The 25,725-nt window shown below is 40.3% G+C and overlaps 2 protein-coding genes across 3 annotated transcripts; one reads left to right on the top strand and one right to left on the bottom strand.

The window, feature by feature from the left end:
* Positions 1 to 2,715: 2,715 nt before the first annotated feature.
* MRPL19 (mitochondrial ribosomal protein L19) lies at positions 2,716 to 7,580 on the top strand. The gene is made up of 6 exons (XM_030236037.2): positions 2,716 to 2,821; positions 3,035 to 3,146; positions 4,748 to 4,866; positions 5,401 to 5,535; positions 6,298 to 6,479; positions 7,234 to 7,580. The coding sequence occupies exons 1-6, from the start codon at positions 2,764 to 2,766 to the stop codon at positions 7,447 to 7,449; spliced, it is 822 nt and encodes a 273-aa protein (XP_030091897.1). The 5' UTR covers positions 2,716 to 2,763; the 3' UTR covers positions 7,450 to 7,580.
* Positions 7,581 to 7,970: 390 nt separating this feature from the next.
* Positions 7,971 to 25,412, bottom strand: GCFC2 (GC-rich sequence DNA-binding factor 2). Of its 2 annotated transcripts, none has more exons than XM_050972522.1 (18): positions 24,997 to 25,412; positions 23,761 to 23,868; positions 22,160 to 22,324; positions 21,426 to 21,644; positions 20,386 to 20,465; positions 19,345 to 19,460; positions 17,404 to 17,590; positions 16,802 to 16,925; positions 15,414 to 15,492; positions 14,055 to 14,167; positions 13,113 to 13,312; positions 12,546 to 12,696; positions 12,148 to 12,269; positions 10,928 to 11,004; positions 10,684 to 10,750; positions 9,814 to 9,960; positions 9,352 to 9,476; positions 7,971 to 9,032 (listed from the first exon to the last, which is right to left on the bottom strand). In XM_050972522.1, exons 1-18 carry the CDS (start codon positions 25,328 to 25,330, stop codon positions 8,918 to 8,920), a joined length of 2,529 nt encoding a protein of 842 aa, XP_050828479.1. In that variant the 5' UTR covers positions 25,331 to 25,412; the 3' UTR covers positions 7,971 to 8,917. The 2 variants fall into 2 exon arrangements, with proteins under 2 accessions (XP_050828479.1, XP_030091896.1); XM_030236036.2 differs by having other exon boundaries at positions 22,160 to 22,321.
* Between the last annotated feature and the right edge of the window lie 313 nt (positions 25,413 to 25,725).

Below are 25,725 nucleotides of genomic sequence, written 5' to 3'. Positions count from 1 at the left end.
TTTTTTCCTCTAATGAGAAGGACCATGTTCAGTGAAATCTTTAGCAAGGAAGTGCAAAGAGGGATCAGTTGTACTGCTGACCTGGGAGAGAATCTCTTGACTTGATTGATAAATCTGCAAAGACACATCAAGGAAGGAAGGCACTGAAATGCTGATGTCAAAAAGAGATTTGGGTTTGAAATAGGCTGGAGGTGGCAGTTTGTCCAGCTGGATAACTGAGGGTGTTTGGGGTGACTGTGAGTGCTGCTAAACTGCCATGTTCAGTTTTGAAACAAATACCTCAATAAGGGTGTTGAAATAAGGGAGGAGACTTCAAAGACACTAACATGAAGGATGGCATTCAGTGGAAGATCTTGGCCATGTTCTAATTCCACAGACGAGAGAGGGTCAGGCTAAGCACTATTTACTACCTGTCCTGCTTTTCTTCCCAAAGAAAGTCAGATTTGAGTAGTAAGGAACTATAAGTGAGCAACCCCAGGATTGGACAGATGGGACTAGAAATATGTTCAACTCAGTCAGAATTAATTCAGAGAAGTACCAAAGTCTGTTTCATCACAGAATAAGCTGAGTTGGAAGGGACCCTCAAGGATCATCAAGCCTACCATGTGCCTAAGAGCATTGTCCAAACACTTCTTGAACTCTGTCAGGCTGGTGTTGTGACCACTTCCCTGGGGACAATCTTGTTTCAGTGTCCAAGCACCCTCTGGGTGAAAAACCTTTTTTTAATATCCAACCTAAACCTTCCCTGGCACAGCTTCAGGCCATTCCCGCAGGTCTTGTCACTGGTTGGCACAGAGAAGTGATCATTCTCTGCCTCTCCTGTCTCCACCAGAAGTTGTAACTGCAGTGAGGTCTCCCCTCAGTCTCTTTCCCAGGCTGTACAAGCTAAGTGCCCTCGGCCACTCCTCATGGGGCTTCCCCCCAAGGCCCTTCACCATCTTCATTGCCCTCCTTTGTTATATCCCCTGAGAATATTGATGTCTTTCATTTATGAACTTCACCTTATCCCAGTGATAGTAAAGTGATCCATATTCTCACAGATTTTGTTATGTAGGCAAGAAGAGTAGCAAGGCAGCCCTTCTCCTCCTCTGTCTGATGTGACAGAATGAAGAAACTCAAGAGGAGTGTCTTGCCCCTGTATTTTAAACTCAAGAAAGCTGTTCCTGAAAAAAGAGACCCAACAATACATGCATGCCAGGGTGCTTCCACAACTCACACAGGAATTGGGAAATACAAAGGGGCAAGTTTCTGGGCCCTGTAGGGCACCTCAAGGGAAGTGAAGTTCCCTGAGCATCAAAGTGTTTTTGTTAGCCTGCAATCCACAGTGGTCAGTCAGGGAGTTAAAAGTGGCTCCCTGACACTGAAACATCCAATTCTCTTCTTTAAAGACAGTTGTGAGCTACAAATCTGCAGTTTCCCAAGTCACAGCCCACACATCTCCTTACAGCTATTTTGTTATCTCCTTGATTACCATTATGTTATTGGAATTACCCCGACATGATAATTCCTCACCCCCTGAAAAATATTATTCTAGGTTTTTAATAGTGCTCACATCAGGGATAAGAAAATAAAAGATTAAACTTGAGGAGTGGTGTGCTTAGTACTGGTGGAGATTATTTTGTATTTTAAGGGTCAGAGTGCCCTCTTCTGTCCCATCCATGTCCTGCTGATTAACTCGCTGTTAACCAGCAGATTACAGAAACCTGTGACTTGTCTTCTGCACACCTTATCGTCTGATGAAGCACAGTTAAGGAGCCAAGCACCAAGTATCACAAAGTAGGAAATTACTCGTGTTAATGTGGAGGCTTGGGCAGTCATCTGCAACCAATAAAAGGGGTTGGGGGAACGTCACAGGCAACGTGATGGATCTAATTAGTTCATGAGGTCAGAGATATTTTGATGTGAATCTCTGCAAAGTTTAAAGTGTGAGGTGTTATTTATAGATCTGCATTTAGAATTCACCTTCCTCCTGCCTCTGTAGGCACTAATTGAATCCAGACTGATGGCCAAGAAAACATGACATAAACATATTAAAGATACCTCAACAATAGTTTTGCATATAATAATTTCTAAACTACTTGGTGAAAATCACTGGAACTGGGAGATATCTGAATTATGGACCGAGATAACAATGGCCTCGAAAAAAATTTTTAGTTGAGTATTTTTATCGTGAAGACACACAGAAGTGTGTTTCTGGAAAACATACCACCACTTTCATGTGGCAAAGCCAGAATTCATAACCTCTGGTGAATTCATGACCTCTGTGATGTCCAAGGAGGGACTACGAGTGTGTCTGTGCTGAGTAGCGATGATGCCGGGGATGCACTGGGAGCTCCAGCTCCTCATCCCAGGGACAGCCCTGCCCCTCTCCCCTGCTTTGGGGCCTCCTGCCACACCCGAATCGCCCTGAGGGATGGAGGTGAAAGGGACCGCTTTGTTTCTCTTCATCTTTAAATCACAGAACGGGTTGGCTTGGGACCGTCTTTAACATCCCTTCCAGCCCCTGCCCTGGGGCAGGGACGCCTCCCCTAAACCAGCCCCATCCAACCCGGCCTGGAACACTTCCAGAGATGAGAAGCCCACGGCGTCTCCGGCCAGCCCATCCCAACTCCTCCCCACCCTCACAGCGAGGAGCTCCTTCCCGGGATCCCGCCCAAGCCTGCTCCAGTTTGGCACCGCCCTGTGAGGCGGCGCCGCCTCCGCGCTCCGTCCCAACGAGCTCTGTCCCCCCGCGCTCGCCGTAGCGGCCGCGTCGCAGCTGCCATGGCGGCCGCCTGTGGGAGGCTGGTGCCGAGGGGCGCCGCCATCGCCCTGCCCGCCCGTGAGCACCGCCTGGGCCCTCACCCTCACCCCCGAGCCTCCCCCGATCCTCCCCGCTGCCCCGAGCTCTCCTTCTGCCCTCCCTGGCACACAGAGCGGGGGGGAGGAGGCTCCTGGCCTGGCGGGCGGGTTGTGGTGCCATGCCCTGCTTTAGTGGGGGGAGAGGTTAAACTTGAAATCACGGGTGTTTTAAACACTGTGTTGTATTTTACAGGGTGTTTTTCTTTATCGGGGTATCGAGTGAGCAGCGATGGAAAGCCACCGAAATTCCAGCCGCCTCCGAAGCCCGTCATTATCGACAGGAAGACGCAGAAGGAGGAGAGCAGGTGAGAGTGTCCCACTGCTCACCTGAGCTGGCAGAGCCTCACCGGGCTGTGCTCAGGCTGCTCACTGTATGAGCACTTACTTAAAGCGTCAAGGCGTTACTACAACAACAAAAACCCAAATAATAGCAAAGACCATTTGTGTTGGAATATGTTCAAAACACCATAAAATACTGATTGTAGATTTTCTGAAAGCAATGAAGCATGAAAAAAAAATTGTAGAGCAGTAAATGCTTCTGCAAATTTGGGGATAATGTGGGAGATTATGTCTGTTAAAGGCATCTCTTTAACGTGACAGGGACACAGGTCCTGTGTCTGCTTTTGCCTTGGACCTCAAGGCTGGTTGTGCATCACTGTTTGTGACATGGGCCTGATGGCCCTGGTAACGTTCATGAGATGTCTTCATTCTGGGTATTTTTGATGTCACCTCAACCCATTTCATGGAATCACAGAATGGTTTGGGTTGGAAGGGACCTAAAGATCATCTTACTCCAAACCCCTCTGCCATGGGCAGGGACACCTCCCACTAGAGCAGCTTGCTCCAAGTCCCATCCAGCCTGTTCATGAATCCCCAGGATTGGAGCATCCACAATCTCCCTGGGTTTCAAACCCAATTTGCACTGCTTTAAATGACCCAGAGGTTCAAAGTGCAGTGCTGTGTCTAGGGGAAGAGTGGTGACACTATACTGTTCATCTTCCCCCTCCAAAAACCTCACTTTGAAGATCATGAGTAGGTTTGCTGTTGTTTGCTGCCTGTGGGCAGCAGCACCAGCCAGAACTTCTGCTGCTCCCACAGCCCTATAAGGTTTGTAGGGCAAATTTGCATTTGTCCTCCTCTATGTGGGGCACTTCTCTCCTGAACAGATCCAGGACTTTTAAGATGCATCTGTACAACTGAACTGAGTCCACCTTCATCCATCTGCTCTGAGGGCAAGGTGGTCTTGCCATCCAAACCTGAGGGAGCACATCGAAATATCTCTTGGAAATGGTTCTCAGCTCAAGCCAGTCCATTTCAGGCACTCAGCTCAGCAGTCAATAACTGAGGTCCAGGCCATGGGGAAATTCTTTGGCATGGTTTAATTTTTTAGTAGCAAAAAAAAAATAGTTTTACTAGTCTGTTTTAGCTTCTGTAAGACAAAAAGACAAAAGGACATTTATGTGGTGTGTCCTGTAGAATCAGTTTGTGAAAACTGTAATAGATTCTTCCATATCTGTTATTAAAGTCAACAAAGTGTTTTGTCATGGGGATTACAATTAGACCATGAAATAACCTGTTTCTAAGCTTTGACAGCACTAATTGAACTGGCCTCTTTCAGTCAGCTCCTCTGAGACCAACATGTATTACTGGTTTGGGAAAAAAGCTGTTTAAAAGAACAACAACAAGAAAAGACATAAAAACCCAAAATCAAAATCAAAACCCCACAAAAATTCCTTTTTGATATAAAAAAACAATAATTAAGTAAAATTGGTGACTTCAGAGACTACATTTCATATCTCTGAAAAGGCAACAGCTGGTAATTCTTCGGCCAAATACTTGGAATTGTCTTATGGTTTTTATGCAAATACTTTCTTTCATACTTCTAAAAGTTTGGCTTTTCTTTCAGGTTCCTGAGCCCTGAATTTATACCTCCCAGAGGGAGAAAAGATCCTCTTAAATACTACATAGAAAGAAAGGATATGATACAGAGAAGAAAAGTGTTCAACATCCCAGAATTCTATGTTGGTCAGTGTCAGCACTAAAACTTTGGTAATTCTGGCAGTATTTTATATTGTGTGGGGTGTTAGAAAGTGTGGTCATATGTAAAATGGCATAAAACATTTTAGGTGTGTTAGATCAACTGGATGTGTTTCTATACATAACACTTAGTATTTTAATCTCATATTTAAACCTGATTCATTGAAAGAGTTATCCTAATGTGTTCCTTATGTGGGAATTTTTCAATCTTGGCACTTGAGCATATGGTTTACCAGTAGAGGTAAAGAAAAAAAAATACATTTGATTAATTATATTCAATTTGGATAGGGAAGAGCAGAAAAATAAAGGTGAAGATTAACAGTTGTAGTTAACCTGAACTCTGTTAATTCAGGTCACGTTAGCAGCTTTTTCTGGTTCTGGCAGTTTTGATGGGAAGCAAAAGTATTTTCAAAATACACCTGAATAGATGCACTTTGCCTGATTCTTCCCACATTTTGGCACATATTAACTGTTTATTAACATCTTATATTAACATATTAATTTGAATCCATTTTTTGGCAGGCAGTATACTCGCCGTGACGACTGCGAATCCCCTCGCCAGTGACAAATCCAGCCGCTTTGTGGGGATCTGCATCCAGAGGGGAGGGACAGGGCTCGGTGCCACCTTTGTCCTCCGCAATGTCATTGAAGACCAAGGTGGGGTTTCAGCGGTGGTAATTATGCTGCAAGTGTTCAGCAAAAAATGTGTTATGTTGTAGAAGTTTAGTTTATGGGGAGGAAAACAGCAGATTAAAGTGAAAGTATGAGTCTGCCTGTTACAGTACTGTGCAAGTTTAAAACTGTACACAGAAATACTGATGTCCTCTGTACTTGAAAGGCATGGAACTGCACAGTAATTTTTAGATGTTCTGTGATGGTTGTGCTTGTATCTGAGCCTGGGTTGTGTGTTGCCATGTAAACACCAGCCCAGTTTGAGCACTGTGTGTTTTCATGAACAAGGGATGTAGGTGGGAACTGTTTTAATAAGCAACAGATTAGAAGAGTTTTATCACAGGTTCGTATTCTGGATTAGGACAAAATCAGGGGCAGTGCAAATATGGAGATCTGAGGGCAAATATGAAAGGGGTGGGTGTCTCTTCATACGCACTACACCTACACTGAGATGCATAATTAACAGCCATTGTAACCAAAAGGAAATAAAGTTGAAAACCCAAGCTCATCTTCCTTAAATTTGAGCCATTCAAGTCTCTTATACAGAATGGCTTCAAAGATGTGATTTACTAAGAAATGTGCAGACACAGTGCACAAGTACAGTCACAAGTGCACACAGCACTGCAGTGCTCTGAGTTCTAAAAAGCAGTTTGCAATGATACAGAAATGTGTAACTGAAGCAATACTGCTTGGGTGTTAGTATTTCTCCTGAACTTGGTGCATTAAACCAGGCTTTCTGTCTCTAAGGGGTTGAAATCTGTTACGAACTGTACAGCCCTCGCATCCAGGCCATCGAGGTGCTGAAGCTGGAGAAGAGGCTGGATGAGAACCTGATGTACCTGCGGGACGCCCTCCCCGAGTACAGCACTGTCGATGTCAATATGAAACCTGTGCCTCGCATGGACCATGAGGAAATTCCTGTGAACAAGGTAGGAGCCAGGGGGAAAGCACAGGATTATTTACAGCCTCCATTTATGACTTATCCTGGCAGGCTGGAGCAGCTCTTTGCTGTATCAGTTACCAGGATAACAAAAGCAGATAAAAATCAGGTAAGTCTTTGTGACACTTCTCTAATGAAAGAATGGTGAGAATGTAAACATCTACCATCCTCTGGAGTTCATTTTGAAGACATGCAAAGAGAAGTAGCCTCCACATTTCTCTGCAGAACTGTGCAGAAGGGAAGGCTTTTCTTACAGGAATGTTTTTGTTAATGTAGTTACTGATTCAGGAGTGGTTAGTGTCAGGAAACAAGGTAAGAAAGATGGATAAGTCACCTAAAATCTGCATCTCAGGGAAGATCCAGAAACCATCAGACCCTGCCAGAGTGTTGTGTAGAAACTCAGTATGGCAATTCCTCCCTTTCCCTCTTGTGCTACTTTTATTTTTTTCTTCAAAAGGAGCAAAACTAGAAAAGATGAGTTAGCTTCAGTTTGTGTTTCAATTAAGGACTCTGTGATAAATCAAGACAGTGTTAATTTAAATTTTTTACAAGATAGTATGATAACAATCATAATATCATAGTAGTTACTAAACAACACACTGACAGATTGGTCAGTTTTCTCTTACTTTTGTCCTGTTAGAGCAGCAATTGTGACCTTTTGCTAAAGATCACAATCAAAAATCTAATTTCTTAGTACCTTTTTATTGTTTTGGGTTTTTAAAATTTTTAATCTTTCATTCTAGGTGCAGGTACGAATGAAACCAAAACCATGGTCAAAACGGTGGGAAAGACCCAAATACAATATAAAGGGAATCAAGTTTGAGCTACCAGAACATAAAATGCAAGCAGCACAGAAATGGAGCCAGCCATGGCTGGAGTTTGACATGCTGAGGGAATATGATACTTCAAAAATAGAGGAAAAGATTCGGAAAGAACTGAGTAAAGAACTTGGAAAATAATGGTTTTTGCAGTCTAGAATTCCTGAGAAAATTAACATTTTTAGTTTACTGTATGGATGATCAGTTGTCAAGTTTTGTATATACATGGGCAAAGCAACAATAAAGTTAACCTTTCCAGATTTCAGCATGAACAGATTTCTGTGGCTCAAGTGTCCACTGCCCTCTCAACGCCTACAAATCATTACAAGGAATCTTTCTTCCAGAAACAAACATCTACAGAGCTAAATTGTGACAGAACATCAAGAACATTTTTGTTATAGGCTGGTGCTAGAGACGAGCTGGGATGAGGCAAAGCAGAACAAGAGAAAAGCAATGAGATCATGAGCTTGTGGTGATTGCTGATCAGCAGTTGCATTTTTGTTGGCATTCTGAGAGGGAAAACAGCAGAAATTGATTATTAGAAAGTGGCATTTGCAACATATATCCTGAAGCTCCTGTAGGTTAGTGGAGCTGGAAGCGCTTTTTTTTCATACAACTTAATAACATTTTGTCAAACATTAACTGAGCTGTAAGAGTCATCACCACAGTGAAATATTTTATTTTCAAAAAAAAACCCAAATTATTTTTAATCTTTTGTCTGTAATATTGATCAAACCTATTTACAATTAAAATATTTTACAAAAATATATTTTTAACTTAAAAAATAAAAAAAGATGGCATAAGGATTAAGTCTACAAGAGTTAAATTCTATTCCCAGAAGATTTTGGAGAAATAGTCACAAACATATAGATTCTGTGATGCATTACAGTTTTTACAATGAAACATCCCTGTTATTCTGTAAAAATATTTATTACAAATATACAAAATTACAAAACATTAGAAATAATATCCTAATAAGGATGTGAAGAAGTGAAGTTCTGTAGAGCTTACTGGGAAGGAAAGGGAGATTTCTAAAACTCCAGTTACTAGAAAGTAACTTGTTCTGTTCTCATCATCACAGAGTCTGTGATGAAAATCCTGATTCCTTACCTGCACACTGACCCCCCCCTTGTTTCTGTATCAGGGGCATCATGAATCCTTTTCACTAGGAATGGCTGAACAATAACACCACCACAAATCACTGTGGACCACAAGTCAGAAGAGCTCAGTGACTGCTGAGTCAGAATGGCATTTGGTAATTAATACTGAAAATAACCTCTCCAGTTGTCTACTGGCTAGCAGTGATGAAGTTCACAGATACTTTCTGTCTGCAAGATTCCTTCCAAGAAGGATACAGCACTAATGCACTGTCACACATTTTAGAATGCCTGAACCATTGCTTTGCAACTGCAACTTCTAAATATTCCCTAAGCTAGGAGTAGATGGCAGTAAAAGACATTTTGAAAAAACACCTCATGTATTTAACACCAAGATAGTGATTACCACTACCTCTGAGTAGGCAGGATCCACTAATTAAATTTCATATTAGAACTGGTTCACTGTGAATATCAGGCTTGTTTCAGTAATGTAAGCATTCCTTCAAAGGTTTCTATTTCCCAATCATTGCTTTAAGGTGTTCAAGTTTATGCTCTTCAATGAAGTCTTCTACAATATGCAAAGCTCCAATTCTCACCAGCAGGAGAAGAACTTCTTTTGTTTTATCACTATTTAAGAATAAGAAAAAGAATTTAAAAAAATATAGCAGCACTTTTATTAACCCATCTAAAGTATAATTTTTGTTTCCTGACCTTGGCTACACTGATCATTAAAGCACCCAATGCCAACCACCTCAAACTCTCACAGTAAACAAGGACTGCTCAAGTGCTCCTTCACATTAGACTCCATATTTTCTTTTAGATATATATATATATATATACATGACATGAGCATACTTTAAAGTGTCAAATATATGGTATTTAAGGAATTTTAACACAAAGTATTTGGGGAACCATTTGAATCTCAAGGACAGCCTCATCACATTACCTGTGGTTGTCCTTGTGTAGCTCACGGGCACATTGCAGCAAGTGCTGGCTGAAGTTCAGTAATTCAGGGAGAGTTGATCCACCCTTGAGATCCTGGAACCATCTTTCTGGGAGGCATGCAACCACCTGTTAACATAGCATTTGGAAAAAGTTTAACAAGCATTTCAATATAAACAAGTCACATCACTTCTGACAGGATCCTTCTGGCAGGTTCAGGTGGGTTTTTTTCCTTCAAACCAACATTGATTATCTCTCTAAGTGGTTATGCTTAAGAACCCACAGACCAGAATTTGCTCTAAAATGCTCTTATGCAGCAAGGTTGTTAAAAGAAAAAAAACAAAATAAAATTTTAAATGTTTACATTTTCTTTTTTTTAAATATTCCATCTTCAGTTTTGTCCCCTCTTCATGAAAAACAAAAGGCTTTGAGCATACACCCTCTTCCACTGAATGTTATCTTTTACCTTATTACACTTTTCAATACTGTCCAGCCCTAGTGGTGTGTTCAGGATGTTCAGCAGAAGGTAACGATTCAGCAGCTTGCTCAGGCCCAAATCACGGACCTTGTCTTCCTGGACAATCCCATCCCAAAGCACAACATTGGAGAGCAGCTGCAGTAATGAGGAAACAAAGAATCTGTAGAGCTGCTGGCTGTAAATGTACTAAAACTCTTACAAATTTCATAAAAGAAAAACATAGAAAGGTAATATGTGCATCCAATGCAAGTCCTCAAACTCTAGGATTTACAGTCTTCAAACTCCTGGTCAGTTAGCCACTAATAAACTGCACAGAGTAAATAACCTAATTAACTTTACAAGGGCATCTCTCTGTATGCATAGATATACCTGTATATGCATATACATGACCTCGCAAGGGGGGGAAGACTATTTTAGCCTTCCAGGGGGTTTAACAAATTGCTAAGTCAACTAAGCAAACTGTCAGAGAAGCAAAGACAGAAGTGAAAAACTTACATCAACTGCTCAGGACAAGACTACACAGAGCCCCTCATGACATGATGATGTTACAGTTTGTGGCATCACAAAGATTTTTTTGTAGTTCATGTCACTATTATAAGGCACTGAGGGTTTTTTCTGTTGCCTCTATCACTATAAATCCTTACAACTGTCATTTTTGAGCATGGTGTAAAGCTGTGTTTGTGAAGATAAAATACCTTGTGGTTAAGCTACCTGAAAATTAACCTGCCCTGAGCCAAGGAGCAGGACAAGCAACACGAATAGCAGGAAAACTGAAATATGGTCTGGGATGTTAATGTTTCCAGTGAAATGAATTTCAGAGAGGATAAACAGAACAAAATCCAGCACTATTTTCTCTACCTTAAGAGCTGACCAAAACCGTCTTTCTTGAAATTTTGAACGTAGTGATGATTTGTCCTCCACAGTGCTGGTCATGGGTAGAAAAAGTTAAAATAAAGATTATTTTTTGTTGGATTTAAAAGAAGATAAACAGACAGCTGATCTCTCAGACATGCATGTCTACAGTATTTCATCTACATCTGTAAGGGAGAAAGGCAGAGGAACTAAAAAAAATACAAACTGAAGAGTCAGAGGGTTAGCTTACCTTTTAGGATACAGAGGAATAAAGACATCTTCCTCAACAGATTTCTTTATTCTTAGGACAACCGTGTTCATCAAATCCTATTAAAAAAAATTATTAATGTGTCCTCAGAAGAAAGACTTCATATTCAATTTGTATTTAGTTCATCCAGAGGTCTCATATCTTAGAGATAAGTGCAGCTTCCATTTGTATAAAATGCACATTGAGACCCCGAATAGAAAATAGAAACAGCAGACAAATCACAGCTGTAATTATCTACAGGCTTAGCCTAGAGGGTTTTGCTATATCCCTAAGCTATATGCCTAGGTGAGGCCTGGTTTTGCACATTAATCTGCAAGGCAGCAAGAAAACTGTACAGATTAAGACCAAAGAAAGTTATACACATGGGTTGTCCACTAAAAGATGTTAAATTCTATGTTAAAAAAAAAAAAAAATCACCATAGCTAGGATAGTCTGTATTTTTGAGCAATGTTTTCAGGTGCCATAGATTGCCACCTACCTTTCTTTTAAGCCTATTTATTTATTTTAAATTCTTGCTAAGATCAGTTGTATCACTTGACTTTAAGCCATGGTTTCAAAACAGCAAACTTTGGAAAGCATAAACATTTTCTTTAAAATATTTATTTTCATACTCAGGGGCCAAACATCCATTTCACCACTTAATCCATCCCATTTTCACTAGATAAACTTTCTGATTTACATCAGAATAAAGCCAGAATCAGGCTAAGAATGGCTTCCTAGAGTGACTGTGTATGTAGAAGTAATTATTAAAGGATTGCTAGATTACATAGTAGTTTTCCTCCTCACCAATTAACCAACCTTTGGGGATTCTCAAATTTTAAAATTCTAGGCCTAATTTATAAATAAAAGCTTAAGGGATGCACCACTGAAGCATTACTAGCATATAAAGCTCAAATTTGCAAAGATAATTAAATGCAAATCATTGTTATTGCAGTGAAGGAAGATTAAATCTACAAACAGATTCTGGATAGATACAGGCAGGATTTTTCTATGAACAGTAGCTGATTTCTGCCTCATTATCTTCAACAAGGAGAGAATCATAGAGCTGGAAGTTTAATTGTTAAATCATCTTAATATAAAGTGGCAAAACAAAAAAGTAATCAGAACCAAACAGCTTCAGGAGAAGGTTCTCAGTGCCCACAGGAACACACACAAAATACACAGTGGGTGAAGCTCCCCTTTCTCAGTACCACAGCTTTTACCTCTCTTGCTCTGCTGGACTCATTTTTGGAAAGGATTTGTTTTCCAAAGATGTTATTGCAAAGCTGTACAAGGTTCTTTGTTTGTGAAGTAGATAAAGGATCCCACACACTCTTCACAAATGCTGAAAAAAAAAAATAGGAACTTATTTAATTCATAATATGCAAGTTATTTATCCACCCTAGTTTCAAGCCATTACAATGTAACAGAAGTAAACAAATAAAAAGCTCAGCCTCTCACAATAATTTTGAAGAGGACACCTCAGCCCCACTCTGTGGAACTACACAATCATTACATCTTGGAGCACTGTGATATCACCAACATTATTTGATATTATTATTTTTATTTAAGGTTTGATGGCGTAACTGCAGTGAAGGTTTTCAATACAATCTCAGCATACCTGTAATTTTGGGAAGAACAGTTTTTTCAATCACTCTAGGCAAAACTTCTTTATCATGATCATCATCTCTTTTTGATTCAGATACATTTTCTGCACCACTGAATTCTTCTATAGCTCTGAACCAGGGCATCTGTTCCAACTCTGTAAAATTCTGCAGAAAGATGAATCCTATTAGTTGTTCAGCTGGTCAACATTAAGAGAAAAGCTCTATCCAGTAACACCCAAAGTCACACTTAATTTCAGCTCTACCCTCATCACTGAATGGGCCAAAACAACAAAATTAGATTTAAAGCCATAATTTAATGGGTGGGATTCTTCAAGTGTCTTCAAAGAACCCAGGAGAATTGTTTTTACAGGAGGTGTGGCAAAAGGGGCTGGAGGTGTGGTAAAAGGGGCAGGAAGTAAAACTGAAGCATTCCACAACATGCTTCAGTTTTTGAGATAACACAGCAGCTTTCTTAATTACTAATTCACTGTGCTAGGTATAGGAAAAAATTATTTTTTATATAAATACATCATACACACAAACATACAATTTTGAACAAAAATGTCAGCTGATGCACCCACCTCAAGAGGATTCCAACTTATTAACTGAACTCTGATCAATGGGTTTAATAGCTTAGGCAGGCAGAAACTGATGTAAGCATCACAGTAAGAGTCAGGAAACTTCTCTTTCCATTCCTGGAATTTCAACAGGATTTTTCTGATGTCACAAAAATCTGCATGTACATCTTCAAAGATTTTCCTACTATCCTCTAAAACGTTATCTATGGATAATATTTATTGGGAATAAAAAGAAATAATCACAGAACTTATTGAGGCATGAGCTGAAGGGTTTATGCATCTATAGGACATAAAAGATATTTTTATGAGAAATGCATTTGTTATTTATCTTTGACACACTTGACATTGAAATGGTTTAAAAGCAGCTCCCACAAAAACCCAGTTTTAGAGGAAAATAGTGTCAGAAGACCAAGGAAAGGCAAGTTTCTTCAAGATCTATTTCACAGATTTATATAACCACTGTAATTCAAACTTTGTTCTCAAATGATAAAAATTCAGGCATGAAAACCCTTCTGCTGTTATGTTAAGTAAAGTTATTATACCTTTCCCTCCTCCTCTTCATCCATTCACTTAAGATAATTAAAACACCACCTTTAATTCACACCCCAGCTTCAGGAAATAAATTGACTGTACAAAACATGTTGCAGCACTGCACTGAGTACTGCCAGATCAGCTTTGGCATAATCTGACAGAGCTAACCTCTAGTTTAAAAAGCCATGTAGAATGCTGCCACCACATAACTGACACCACAAGAAATCTACAACCATTCATCCATTCCTCCCAAATCATTAGTCAGAACTGCCTGGGTGCATTTTTTTCTACAGTGTGCAAATAAAAAGATGGAACTCAAATGAAGTATTCCTCTACTTTTCCTTAAAAAAAAAAATCATTAAAGAAATATCAACAATATCTTGTTCTAGAACACATTAGGACTGTCTCACCAACCTTTGCTCTTCTGGAACTCGTCCACCTCTGTGGGAGTCAGCTCCTCATCACTGGACAAGCCCTCGTGGTGATCTCCTTCTCCTGAGTGCTCCCTCGCCTGCCGCCTGCAGGCCCTGCATTTGGGAATGAACTCAGATGAGTTATCCTCTCCTGTGTGTGCAGGAGACAGCTTAAAAAATAATCCAACTTCAAAAAATGTACTTAAAACAAGTCGTGAGAACAACAGCCCGAGGAGAGGAACAATGGGGGAGCAACAGTGAGTACAGAACCAAAAGGACTCAAACTGTGGAAAAAGGAGAGCATTTGAGAACTGTCATCCAAGAGCTTAGAGCAACATCTCTGACCTCCCCTTTGAGCCATGCAATAACCTTCCCTTCACCTCATCACCACTGATGAGGCTAACAACTAATCCCACCTGGAACACTAAGCATCTGCTGTTGAACTGGATCCTGTCTGACAGTTTAGTGTGTATTTACTGAGCTCTCACTGTCCTGCCAGTCCTGGATCTTGTTCAACAACCCACAGGAAAAAGGTGATAGCACCCATGTGCCAGTGGGGTTCCAAAAACTATTGCCATGGCATCAAGAGAAACAGGCTGCAAAATCAATGGCTTGAATTTCTACCAGAGGAAAATGATAAATAATATGGAAGTGATATTGCATAAATACTTTTAAACAGTTATTCATATCCATTAGCATTATAAGTTAACTGCTTTGAGAGGAAGTTTTTATTATTATACCACTTTTCCTCCAGTAAAATTTCAAGATACTTGCTGCTTCAAAGTATAGTTATAACTTGAGGTACCACTTCAACTATAAAACTTTCAAAGCTTTCAAATAATATGAAAAAAAATTGGTACCAATCTGTGAACAGTGTAGCATCAAAAATGTAGCATCTGTCTCACCTACATGGATAGCAGACCTGGGGCTACAGGTTGATTTGCTTCACTCACCATCGCCTCTCCAGCAGAAACAATTCTGCCCAATTTTGCTATTTATAAATATAAATAGCAAATATATAAATATTTATACATAATATAAAATATATTTCTGTAAAGGTTAATAATATTATTAATTAAAATAGGAAGAAAACAGCTCCCCTCATAATTTTGTGTCACTTAAGACTTTTTAATTTAAAACATCCAGCTCTATTAGCATTCAGGTTCAAATCAATATGAAGAGAATGACATTAAAGCATAGATGGCTTCCATGTACTTCAAGTTTTGGAGAGCAAATACTGAAATATTTTTAATGTAATCTCATTTCATAATCCTACAGGTTTACATATTCTGCAGGAATGACAGGAAGTCAGTGCACAGCACATTTATAAGAGTTAAGTGCACCTCTGTGTAAGAGTTACCTTCGATGCTCACACATTTCCAGAACCTGTGTCTTCTCACCACCTTCCAATGTGCTTTTCACTGGTTTGTCATTCCCACCTAAAAGACAGAAACAGTCAAAAATAAAGTGGTACATTTTTAAAGTTCCTGTTTTATTTTCAAACAGGAAACAAACAATCTCCTTCTATTGTTTTGAAGGTTTTTTTAAATTTGGAAAATAGCCAACAAAAGAACAAACCTAATCAAAACTCCAATAGTGTCCAGAGTAAGTCAGAGTGAATTTCTTGTAACACTAATAACTGGCTGATGTGCAAAACATGCCAAAGAGAAAGGGTGTACTACTACTGTACTATAGTATACTACTGAAGTACTATACTGTAAGAAAAAACAGTCTTTACACTATATTAAATACAATTAGGAACATAAAAAAACAATGCTATGTGCTGCTAAACATGCAAGTGCAGTCTCATTTCTAATGAGCTGGATGTAAAATAATTTTAATAGCAATTCTTACTATGGCATTACCCTTTTCTCCTTAAACCAGTTGTCAGTTTGCCACCCCATTTTACAAAACCATCCAGACTGCTACTTTCTCTCATCAGCAGTTTATCCCCTCCAGTGAGAAGACTGAACCCATATGATTAAGTATTTACCAGGATACAGTGCATCTGCCCTCCATCTGTTCCCAGCAGCTCCAAGCAGATTGCTCTCAGCTTTGCCTGAACAGTTTTAAAGGGTTTTGGAGGTCTAGTTTGTTTGGGTTTTTTAAATGGCAGCAGCTAGAGATTCACACAGCATATAAACAATACCTTAGTGAGGATAGAAAGCATGAGCTGAGAAAACTATACTAATTTTTCCTACAGTGACTGAAACACAGTTTTCTTTTAGATAAAACCCTTACACAGAGTAGCTTCTCTCTTCATGCTCTGCCACATGGGTGAGCAGAGCATGAAGAGGGTGAGGGTGTCACCTCCTGGTTTGAAATCTCCAGTCTGGGCACACACATAGCCTAACAGGCACGCTCAGGTAAAAGTGATATTGCCAATTACACACTCAGCTTTTTCAGATATTCATAGAATTCAATAATAAGCAAGCTTTCTCCAACTTGAAACCTACTGGAAAACTGACTCTATTTTTCTTTTTAAATATTGATGGGAGATTGAACAATTTAAAATTGACAAGGTACTTGGCCACCTCATATTCAGAGAAATTAAGCCAGAGAAAAACAGTGTCATGGGCATTACTGAGATAAGAATTTCAAAAGAGGTACAGTGGAACACACCTACTGACAATGGGAAGGGGAAAGGGGATCAAAGGTGAAAATTAAAATCTTAACCCAAAAATGAACTGTATTTCTGCTCAAAGACAGAAGTTATTTTCTCACTGAAAATTTGAACTTGGTACTAACTTGTCAGATGCTGAATATAAGCAGATTCATTTTTCAGCTCCTCCTGTCTTCGCTTCGATACTCTCACAGCTCGTTGCTGAAGAAGAGCATGCACAGCCCATTCCAGCTGATTAATGTCCTTCAGCTGCAATACAGCAAACACCAAACAGGCTTTGATTTACATCTCACAAGAATGAACAAAAACCAGTTTCCATGGGTTTTTTGTATGGCTATGAAATCAGAACAGAAGTATCATAGATTGACAAGTTCCTAGTCATGGAGTTTTCAGGCTGAAAACACAAACTATATGCCAGTTACACATCAATGACTAAGACTTCATAGACTTCATACAAAAGGGTTCACCAGGACACCACTGGTGTCCCTTGTTTTATTGCAGTTTGCTTTTGAGGCACTAGCTACTGAAGAAAATGTATTCACTAACTAACATTTATTCTCTTTAAAACTACCTGAAGAAGTTCACAACTGCAAAGTAACACAAAATTAAAATTAAATTAAATTGGATTCTGATAGAACTGATTTTTAACTGGGTGGTATCCCTCATTTTTCACTGACAGAATACACATCTTAAAAAAAAAAAAAACAAACAACACAATAATACATACTTTTTCATTCAAACAGTTTATCAAGTTTTCTACATATGTTTTCATGGTCCTGTAGAATTTGTAATTCAGAGGTGCATCTGAAGACTTCTCCAACTCCTGGACAGACATCTTTGAGCTCTCAATATCCTCCATATATTTTTCATACTCTCTCTGGTGGGCACGGTGCACATCCTGTAAGGATGTTATCCTAAAAGAGAGAAACCCAGACAATCAGAATTATTGCCAGCTTAACAGCTGATGCACTCCAAAACATTTCTCCCATTATAATCACATCCAACATCTTTGCCTGTGCTAATAATAGCACTTGAATTTGACCTGAGCAGCACTGAAAGATTTACCCATGCCAACATTTACAAGGTAGGAACAAACATCATGCTTTGGCAACCCAAATGTCATTTATATGGTGCTAGTTTTGAAAGCACCACAGGTATTTTACCTGGACTCCTCAATACACCACACTTCCCAAAAACATAAAATTCAAAATTACATGGTATCACATTATTAAATAGATTCTACCCAATGTAATCTGGTAAAAACTACAGCTCACATCAGCATGTCCATACCAGTTAATAAAAGCTGCATGGACAGAAGTACCTGTAGCATTTACAATGTGCTCACTATTAAATACAAACCAACTGACAACTCTTACCATTGTGTGATAAAACACCAAAAACTTCTACAGCTGTCTCTAGTAGACAGGGAGCACACAAACATTTACATATACTACAACTCTGCTTCCTCTCTTTTTTACCCTTCCCTCCTTACATATCCCAAGTGTTTGCTCAGTTTGAGCAGGTCTGTAACAAAACAAAAGCACAGACCACAATTTATTTCACTTCCCTGAACTAAACACTTCCCAAAAAAAAAAATGAACTAAGCTATTGTGTTCTACTGTGCTACAAATTAAAAAGAAAAAAATATTAATTTATTTCAGCACTTAATATGTTAAAAACATCTACAAACAAAACAGGTTTGTATCTACAACAAACAGGTTCCCCCACCCCTTCTTGCATTTCCCAGACAAGTTTCCCACTCTTGACAGCTATATTCTTATGTTCTCTTATTGATTCTGTACATAAATTCCTGCTTCAGTTAACTCAATTCCTTCAGGTGATTAAAGCTACGAAAGCATACAATTCCACAAAAATATTTAGTCCAACTTAGTTTCACTTCTCTAAACAAATGTGGCAGTGATGGTCTGTACAAACCAAAGATTACACAGAGAGAGCTTGGTGCAAGTTCACAGCACAATTTATGTCTCACTTGTATTAAGTTACTTGTCTAAACTTATCTGAACAGCTGCTTCCCAGTGCTGGGAGGGATGACAGGGGATGGCTTACCTTGGGATGCCTGACCCCAGCTGTCCTTCCCACACACCCTCTAGGAGGTTCCCATGTCCAACCCAGGACACCTCAGCTGCCCACACAGCAGCTGAGCTGCTCAAGAGAAGTCACAGCCTGGCACAGAACTAAAGAAAAAGATCCAGGTATGTTCTGAATAGGCTGTAGAGAACTTGGGCTGCTTTAGGAAATACTGGGCTATTTTTGCAGCTGTATAAGAACTATCAGAAGAACTACTAAAAGAAGGAGGATTGGGAGTGCCAGCTCCACCTGCCCCCAGTGAAGTTCTGTTTGCTGGACAAATGTAACATCGAGCCAAGGCTCCTGTCAAGAACCACCAGTAACCATAAAAAGCTGCTGCCAAATAAATGAATTTACTTTCTAAAGTTCAAGATGATAGAAACACTCTTGAAAGTCCAAATGCTCCCATGAAACAAAGTATTGTCACACAAAGTAAAAAATTTGTAGTACTCCATTAGACATCATTACTCTGGTTAACAACCCAAATACAGCTCAACGCTCTAGAAAACAGAGTAAGACTTCAAAGCTGTTGCCTCATTCTGTGACAAAAACTCAGAAAACTCATAAGTTAAGGAGTTACCTTTCAGTCAGTCTCTTCTTCACAATTTCCAAATTCACAGGTGGTAGCGAAACAGAGGTATCAAACTTGGCTTTGGTTGGTTGATATTTATGCACAGAACCATCATCACCAATGTCCTACAAAAATTAAGTGTCAATTTTTAATATAACATTTACACAATTTCTCCCCTTGCAACTCTACAGATCAACAAAACATATCATTTGAATACTAGACATCTGATACAAAGACATATATTTCAATCACAAAAAAATCTAGACAAAACCCAATCAATTCAAGCATTAAATCCATAACTAACAAGGTCTACAGCTATAAATTGCTGCTGTTCCCTGAAGAGTAGAATTAACTTTTCCATAAGCAAGTGGAGTATGAGGACTAAGATCATACTGGATTTGAACTTATTCTCAATAAGATGCAACTTTCTCTCATTCCTCTACTCCCCAAATTGGAAAAACTTCTACAGCTGTCAATTCTGACTTTAATAAAGAGCTGGATATTCAGATACTCCTAAGCTGGATCCAGAGTCAGTGATCCAAGCCAGAACTAAAACTTCCAGCACATCAGAATATAGTTTGCTTTTGCCAATTACTTACTGGGGAAAAGACAGCATTTTGCTGAACTGTGAAGAGAGCTCCCAGATTGTTACTCAACAGAAATTTAGCAGAATAAAATAATAATTTTTGCTTTGCAACTTTGCAACATTTGTATCATTTGCATTTTCTTCCTTTCAAGATCCCTTGCACAGCAGCAAAAAGAATCAGAGTTCAGAATTTTCTTCTCTGCTTCCTGTGATCTCTTATTAAAACAGGCATCTGCCTCTGGGGTTGACACCACCACACTGCTTCTCAACAGCCAGACAGAGATTACAGATTTTCATTATCATCTTCCCGTATTTCTAATCATCTTTCCCTGAAGAATCAGGGAATAACTTCCTAAAATCCTCCTTAATGAGAGGGCAAAACAGAGATAACAAGAGTACTCCAGACAAGCTGTCTTGACTGTAAGCAAAAAGTAACTTCCAATGGTTAGGAAAGCATCTGTCACCTGAGAGAGTTTAACAGCTTTCTTTATTTGCTGCTCTTCCCACTTGGCTTCATCATCACTTGATGCATCACCCAGAGACTCTGGAAGGTAAAACAACTGTTATTAGATGTAACTATACCCTTAATTTTTTCCCCTCCATCTAAAGCAAAAATGGGTCTCCCAGCCAACACTGAGAAGTGATACACACAAAAAACATATGAAAAACCTGCAGATGGAGGACTGCAAAACTGAAAGGCAAGGAAGGCTTGGAAAAGGCTACTGGGATTTGGAGGATTCACAGTAACATTCATTCAATCAACTGTTTCTCAGAAAACTACTACTGCAGTAGGAAGCACAAAAACATCTTGTTTTTATTTCTCAAAACAAAGTTTACATGCATAATACATGTAAACAAGAGTGTAAGTATAGACCAAGACATGACACCCAACAAACCCTTGAGCATTCCAGAACATACACTTAACTACAGATACAAAAACATCTCATTAACATTAATTTGAATTAATCTATGGGCAGATTCTGCTCATAGATATGCATTTCTTATAGCCCTTATTCAAATACATAAGTAAACCTGTGTTTCATAAACAACATTATAAGCATAGTGTTATAAACAGCACTATAAGCAGCTCTAAGGAATAAAAACAATGGAAAAGCCAATTATGTTTTGCATGCAGTAGGTCTGTTTGCTTCTGAAGAGCTGGAATGCTGGTTTGTTTGTTTGTTTTTCATTTTTCAAATTTATAATGTCAGTGCAGGAAGAGCACTTAGAAGACCAGACCAGAAGCAGGAGGCAGGACTTAGAGTAACTTCATAGTAAATGTGCCTCTTACAAGGCCAAAAATAATTTTGCACGTTTCTCAAAGTATCCTGCACCACCACCAGTGAGAGCTAAACCAGGTTTATGACCCATATAAACCTCAAGTACCAACTGCACAGCCTTTTTCCAAGAGCCCTGAAGAGCAAAGCCTCACTCCTTACTGGACAAGTCCCACGTGGCTCCAGAGACTAAAAGAAAGCCTCTGGGAGAAACACCACAAACTCACCCATGTCTTCAGTCATCCTCTGCCTAAGAGTTTTCATTTTAGGAGCAAAATCAAGATTCTTTGTTTCAGACTCATCTTCACTCTCCAAATCACTGCTTCCTCTTCTCTGAGGGACCTGAGGACTGTTTGAAACATCCAGGGCAAGATAATCAGCCTCTGTCCTGGCTAAGTGACACTTCCTCCGAGCAGCCTCAATGTGAGCTGCACTGGGGATATTGCCTGCATCAAAGAGAGAGAAAATCTAAGGAAAAGAGCAAAAGAAACACTCTGTATCTAATGCCAATCATCACAACTGTTCAGCACTACTGAACAACTCTGGATACAGAACACAAGATGGTTTTCTACAATGGTTGCCATGTAGAATATAAGGAGATGAAAAAAAGTGGCTCTCACCCTCTAAGTGAGGTTTTATTTTCACCTCATGAAGGGAATTGTGCATCACTTAAGAGGAATTTTCTTCTGCCTTTTGTCTATAACCAGGGCTCATAATTTCTGCTCCATTCCCAAAATTAGCACAGAAAGACAGCAAATATTTGCAACTAAAAACGTGGGGGAACCAACCACTACTCTTCCAGAAGGGTAGCCCTGACTCAGGATAAATACATGCCCATACCTTAGGTGGTTTAAGCTCAGCGGGACTCATCTCACCTAACCTGTCATGTACTTCAAACACAAAATGTTCTAAAATAACTTTCTTGGAAAAAAATAAAACCAAAAAAACACAGGGAACTAACCTGGTGATAAATCCTTCCTCCTCTGTGGAGAGCTGGATTCATTTTCAGAATCTGAGCTGTTGTAATCCTCATTCAGTGAAGAATAAGTTTCATCCTCATTGTCCTCATCCTCTTCATGAGTCTCTTTGGTGTTACCAACTCCAGGCTCCAACTGATAGATTTCTTCTTTATAAGGGAAAAAAGTATGATCCATTATTTCAGTTTCAGCTGCTGGAATATGATGTGCCATAACTGGTTACCAGAAATTATTTACACCTTGCTGCAGCAAAGACTGGTCACTTGTCTATCTCCACCTGCTCTCATCAAAACATGTCAAATTGTAACATTCCAAGAGAGTCATTTACAAGCCAATTCTTGTATTGAATAAAAGCATCTTTGATGCTTCCCGTAGAAAGACTGTGAGTCCTTCTGAGACACAGAGTGTATTTACATGCACAAAAGCAATGAGATCAGCTCTCAGATAACAACTAATTAATATTCTGATTGCTCACAGCATATTTGGATTCTTGACTTGAAAAACTGCCTTTAGAAAGAACTTTTAAGCATTAACAATGAGGGAGCTCTTAGTTAAACTATAAACATTTATATCTATCTTGTTTCCAGTTATTATCAAATTCTTTAAAAATATTGATTTCTCTTCATCTGCCACTGCACTTTCAGTAAATCATCAGATTACTGAACAACAAAATGTACCACTTTTTAAAAGACTACAATATGCTTTTTCAAGAAGTTATTAAGAAGATTTACTATCTCAGCTGAATCACAACCTCAAAGGGAATTATTGCCCAGTCTCAATCTAATTTACTTTTATCTAACATTAGCAAATATGGCATATCTGTGAATTGACAGAGGTGTCAAAAGGGGAATACATAAAGAGAACTTTTAGATGCATTTGTTTCTAAAACACACAAACTCCAAATAATCCAATGGGAGAGTTACCACAGAATGGTTTGGGTTGGAAGGCACCTTAAAGATCATCTAGTTCCAATTCCCCTGCCATGGGCAGGGACATCTTCCACCAGACCAGGTGCTCAGAGCCCCATCCAACCTGGCCTGAAACACTTCCAGGGATGGGGAGCCCAGCCTCTCTGGGCAACTGACTGTATTTCAATGAAACCAGGGATACTAGCAGAATAATCAAGGCTGTTGACTGAATTCAATTAAAATACTTAAATGCTGTAAGAGCAAACAATTTATTAAAGTTCACATTAAGTTTCATCAGACAAAATGCTACTAAGGTCAATGCCAATACTCAGATCAAACAGCAATCTGACAGCAATAAGCAGTGGATACCTGGCCAAAGTTTGAAAGACATGATGCTGAGGTATAAACTTATCAAAACTTTGTTAACTTTGGTGTAGTAAATGGTTCTGCATAATCAGGTTTTCTCAAGAACAGCCTCCAAGTTCTAATAAACTTTTACCAAGGTCAAATTGAAAATAATTTCAGCACAAATACATTACAATTATAAACCTGTAAACTAACATTGTAAGTTCTGGGTAATTCTGGGTTCAATTAACAAGCAAAAAACATCTAAGAGCAGTATTTTTATATCACTCTTCATGTACTTCATAAAATATTTAACTAAGAAAGGTACTTACTTTTGCTTTCTTCAGCTTCTGTCTGTGCAGGCAGTAAGCTTTCCTTCTTTTTAATTCTAAAGGTTACTTCGTTGAAGGATGGCTTTTTAATTTTAAAAAGCTCTTCATCTAACAAATAAAACAAAGTGATTCTGAGTAACATCCATAAAGCCAACAATATACACACACATAAATGTATGTACTGCACACAAAAGTGTATGTAAACTCCATGTGTGCACAGCATAACTTCTCAATCACAGAATCAATTAGGTTGGAAAGGATCTCTGAGATCAAGTCCAAGCTATGACCAAACACCAACATGCCAACAAGACCATGGCACTAAGGGCTATCTATGTCCAGTCTTTCAGTTCTGGCTGGATCAATCCTAAATATTACTGTGGCTTTATCACTCATGATCTATCACCTCTTAGGTAAAAACTGCAGCTCAGCCTCCTTTACAGAGCAACACTGCACTGCTGAAATGCAGGGTCTCTCTGAAGCTTGTCCCCACCAAAGTGGCTATGTCTTCTCATCAACCACAACAAAAAAAGTTTCATTTATTCAAGCTTGTTCATCATAAGCTTGTTTAGTCATGGAACCATACAGTACTTGTTTCTCTGCTTTTCTCCAGTTCTAAGAAGATTTCAAATGCTTTCCAGCTGAAAGAATGTGGATATAAGTAATTGTCAAAGTACTTTTCACAGAATCACAGAATTGTCAGGGTTGAAAGGGAACTCTTGAGATCCCCTTGGCCAATCCCCCTGCCAGGGCAGGATCACCTGGAACAGGTAAGACAGGAATGTATCCAGGTGGGTTTGGAATTCCTCCAGAGAGGCAGACTGCACGCCCTCCCTCGGCAGCTGTTCCAGTACTCTGCCACCTTTGATGTAAAAAAGTCCTTCCTCGTGTTGAGGTGGAACTTACTATGTTTTAGTTTATGGCCACTGTTCCTCATCCTATTGCTGGCCATCACCGAACAGAGGCCGGCACCCTTCTCTCGCACCCGCGTTCGAGATATTTAGACGGACTGATGAGACCAGCTCTCTGTCTTCTCCAGACTAACAAGGCCCAGCCCAGGTTTTAGTACGGGTTTACCACGCAAACCCTCCCGAGCCTTCCCCTGACACAGAACGGCTGGGTGTGTTTACAGCGAGAGGCAGGAGGGGCTCGCTGAGGCGGCAGCGCAGGGCAGAGCCCCTCCGCTCCCGGAGCCCCGGGCCGTGCTCTGCGGGATACGCACACTCGATCCATCCTCACCTTCCCGCTCCTCCTCGCCGCCGAAACTCAGCAGCTCCTTCCCGGCCCGGCCCGGCCCCGCTGCGGCCTCGGCTCGGCGCTGCCCCGGGCCCGGGCCCGCCCCGGCTCTGCGCGCCCGCCTGCGGGGGCTGCGGGCCGGCTCCTCCGCGGGCAGCGGCCCCTCCGCGCCGGGACCGCCCTCGGCCTCCGCTTCCCGCTCCGAGGGCGAGCTGGCACCGGAGTCCGGGGAGGGGGCTGCGGCCGGGGACGGCTGTGCCTCCGGCTCGCCCTCGCTGCTGCCGCTGGAGGCTGCGCGCCGCCGGCCGCGGAAGTTGCGCGGGGGACGGCGGAACATCGCTGCCGGGAGCCGCTGCCGCGAGCGCCGCGACCCCAACGTGGGGCCCGGCGCGCACGCGCGGCGACCCCGGCGCGCCCCGCCCGCGGCTGGGCGGGAGCTTGGGAGGGACGGAGGGGCAGAAATGGAAGGTGTAAAAAAAACCGCAAAAGGCGTTTTTTTGGTGATTCATTGATGCCTAAAAATGCAACTTGTTTGACAAATCGTGAGCCCCTCAGTGCAGGGGCTGCCGTGCTGGGTGAGCGCTCCCCCTCTTCTGCAGTACCATCGAAAGCTTGTGGAGTTCTGGTATTATAAAATATAATTTATAAATAATATATGATAATACATTATTTCAACATGCAAAAGTTATATGGCGATAATTACTAATGAATATTTATAAACTTTTGTGATTA

Source organism: Serinus canaria, chromosome 3 (assembly GCF_022539315.1).
Source record: "Serinus canaria isolate serCan28SL12 chromosome 3, serCan2020, whole genome shotgun sequence".
NCBI lineage: Eukaryota > Metazoa > Chordata > Aves > Passeriformes > Fringillidae > Serinus > Serinus canaria.
Note: the sequence above shows the minus strand (reverse complement) of the source record. Positions and strands in the feature narration are given on the sequence as shown.

Excerpts from the sequence above, each read along its gene's own strand:
- MRPL19 (XM_030236037.2), top strand. The coding sequence starts at position 2,764 with ATGGCGGCCGCCTGTGGGAGGCTGGTGCCGAGGGGCGCCGCCATCGCC. Across the intron at positions 2,822-3,034 it reads CGCCATCGCCCTGCCCGCCC|GGTGTTTTTCTTTATCGGGG; the intron begins GTGAGCACCGCC and ends TGTATTTTACAG. Across the intron at positions 6,480-7,233 it reads AGGAAATTCCTGTGAACAAG|GTGCAGGTACGAATGAAACC; the intron begins GTAGGAGCCAGG and ends CTTTCATTCTAG.
- GCFC2 (XM_050972522.1), bottom strand. The coding sequence starts at position 25,330 with ATGTTCCGCCGTCCCCCGCGCAACTTCCGCGGCCGGCGGCGCGCAGCC. Across the intron at positions 15,493-16,801 it reads TTATATTCAGCATCTGACAA|GTGGGAATGACAAACCAGTG; the intron begins GTTAGTACCAAG and ends TCTGTCTTTTAG. Across the intron at positions 9,033-9,351 it reads CTACACAAGGACAACCACAG|TGATAAAACAAAAGAAGTTC; the intron begins GTAATGTGATGA and ends ATTCTTAAATAG.